Source organism: Somniosus microcephalus, chromosome 7 (assembly GCF_052327205.1).
Source record: "Somniosus microcephalus isolate GS21.2 chromosome 7, FLI_Smic_1.0, whole genome shotgun sequence".
NCBI classification, from domain to species: domain Eukaryota; kingdom Metazoa; phylum Chordata; class Chondrichthyes; order Squaliformes; family Somniosidae; genus Somniosus; species Somniosus microcephalus.
In genome coordinates, this window is record NC_140993.1 from 113270826 (window position 1) to 113273392 (window position 2567).

Genomic DNA, 2567 nt, shown 5'->3' on the forward strand with positions numbered 1-2567 from the left:
ACACTCACACCCACAGCTTACACCTTGCACACAATGACAGCTATTCAACTATGGCAGGCACAAGGGTCATTAGTTATTAGAATTGATCTGATATGTGTGATATGTTTATAGATACATTTATTAATTGTGTTTAGAATATTTTGTGGTCTCTCTCATTTCACCTTTGCGCCCAGGAGGACGCTGTGATATGGTGTGAGACAGGGATGGTATGCTGGGGATGTGGTGAGCTACGGGGATCTGGGGTTTCATTCATGCGAATCGGAGTCTGATGAGCCGGTCATGGACAGCCTGTCTGGAAGGCCGATTGTCTGGCTGCCTCCGCCGTAGATCCTGGAGGGCGAGGTCCACTGCCAGTACAGCCCCCATGACTTTTAGCAAGTGTGGTAGGTTGAAGCATTTCAGAAATAATTATGAAGTTTTATACTTGCCACAACATTCCCTGATAACAAAGAACATTGAAATGAATAAAGAAAACTCTTTCAGTAGCAGGAAGTAGTACACAGCGACTCAAAGTTCAAAAACCTGTCAGGTCCGAGTGATTGGTGATGATTCCTTTAAATAGCGTCGTTGAAGCCGGCTTCCTGCTGCGACACGCCACCTGAAGTTGTCATTGTTTTCTCCAGCCGGTAAGTTCATTGGCTGTAACGAAGTTGGGAGATCGGGTGTCAAGTGAGCGTTGCACACTCACTGACATCACAATCTCTGTGGTGGCGAGGTCCCCGGCGAGCGCGTTCAGCAGCAGCACTACCGGCAACACTGATATGGCGTGCGGCTCTGGAACTGGCATCAGGTGGCGTTAAAGCTCTCAACGGCGTTTTAGCACCATCCTGTGGTGCAAACCACACAAATTTCTCGCCCAGTGACTTTACAAAATATAGATGTGAATTACTGAATGAAAGTTAAATGCAGACAAGAATTATTTCTAACTGTGCAATAAAATTAAATCACACAGCATTTTTAAAGTTTTTATTTAAGTATGTTTTCAACAGACAAGCTTCATTTACACATTCTTATCCTGTACAAAATTTACATATTGTTATATTCTACTACATCAGTTATTTTACTTGGTCATGCCTTTCTTCTGAAAGATACAAAGATTTACATAACATTATTTTCATAGTCATAAATTACCATAGTAAAAAAGCACATTTCAAACATTAAATATGTTTGGGAGTAAGAATTCAGTATTTTGCCCGATATCATTTAAATAAATTGTCTCAGTGTTTATATTAATGTTGTGAACTGACAAATTGTTTTATTTATTATATGGCACACAGGCTGGCAATGTAACAGTTGCACATGCTGGGCCAGCTAGTGGCTCAGCAACTTCCCCTTCCAATTCTGTCCAAGTGGCTTTCTCAGGACTGTAGCAAATTGTAGATGATTTGTAGGCCCCCTGTAATATCAAGCACAGCATTTCAAACTAACACATATGCTTTCAAATTCCAAGAAATCCACATCTCCTCTATACCACATCTTGACCTGAACTTACATTGTCCATATGTGACCAGGTCAGTTGATTACTAAAAATATAAATGGTATTCCACCCTTCTTGTACAGGGTATTCAGTTTATTACAATAATAAATATCTTTATATCATGTGAGTCATATCCTGAGTCTGCAGATAAGGGACAAAGCAGTCTAGCACTTGACCCCCTGTTTAATGGCTGCTGAAGTTGAGGTGCTGCACAAGGCACTTGTTGGGGAAGGTTACCCTGTATGCCACTCCATGGTGAGCATTATAGCTTATCTGCAAGGAAGTGCAGCCAGGTTTCAACTGATCTACTGTCTCTGCATATGCAAGTCCTGTGCTGCGTGGCCACCTAGGCCTCTCTTCTGACCCAGACCATGAGAAGACAGGTGCCCACATCATTCCCAGGTAGGCATGCCAGGGCCTGCAGAAATAGATAATGATATCTGGGTGGGTGCAGCCAATCAGGCAGTCACCCTGGCATGCTTTCTTTCACGGCAATACTACCTAAAGCATGACATTAGGGTGCTTCTGAAGAATGCTGCAGCACAGCTAACTGGAACATTGTAGTTCTGGATTGCCTCTCGGGCTGATCTGAAGTCAGGGCTTCCATTGTTTCCAATAGAGCTGCTCTGGGGGTTATGGGGCCCTCCTCACCAGTGACACCAGAAAGCAGCATAGTAAAGAGGAAGGCCTGAGTCTGCATGCAGCTCGGAAAGTGTACGTTTTAATGACCATGTTATATTAAGTTCTTCTAAGTACATTATTTTTCACTATAAAATAGGGGAGCACTTTGAACAAAAAGAACTCCACTAGAATTCAACTTTAATCTATATATATAAAGGAATCGATCTGTCTGTCTATCTGTCTGTCCTTCTGTCTGTCTGTCCTTCTGTCTGTCTGTCCTCACGTGTGCGTCTGTCCGGCTATGCGCTCAAAAGTTACAGAGCGTACCTACGCGTGCGTTACGTCGAAAGAAAGCTCACCGTTCCAAAACGATCTAAAAGCGTATTTACGTTTCGGCCGGAAAAAATTGCGCCCGCGGTATCCGAAAAACGGTCAAAATTCCACTCATTAGCATCTCATTATCCGCTCA

At 43.0% G+C, this 2567-nt stretch overlaps 1 protein-coding gene across 1 annotated transcript in view; it reads right to left on the reverse strand.

The window, feature by feature from the left end:
• Positions 1-974: 974 nt before the first annotated feature.
• klhl14 (kelch-like family member 14) overlaps positions 975-2567 on the reverse strand; it is a 215120-nt gene continuing 213527 nt past the window's right edge. Inside the window, exon 9 of the mRNA XM_085992854.1 lies at positions 975-1396. Within this exon, the coding sequence (XP_085848980.1) occupies positions 1256-1396 (141 nt within the window). The 3' untranslated portion in view covers positions 975-1255. The remainder of the gene's footprint in view (positions 1397-2567) is intronic.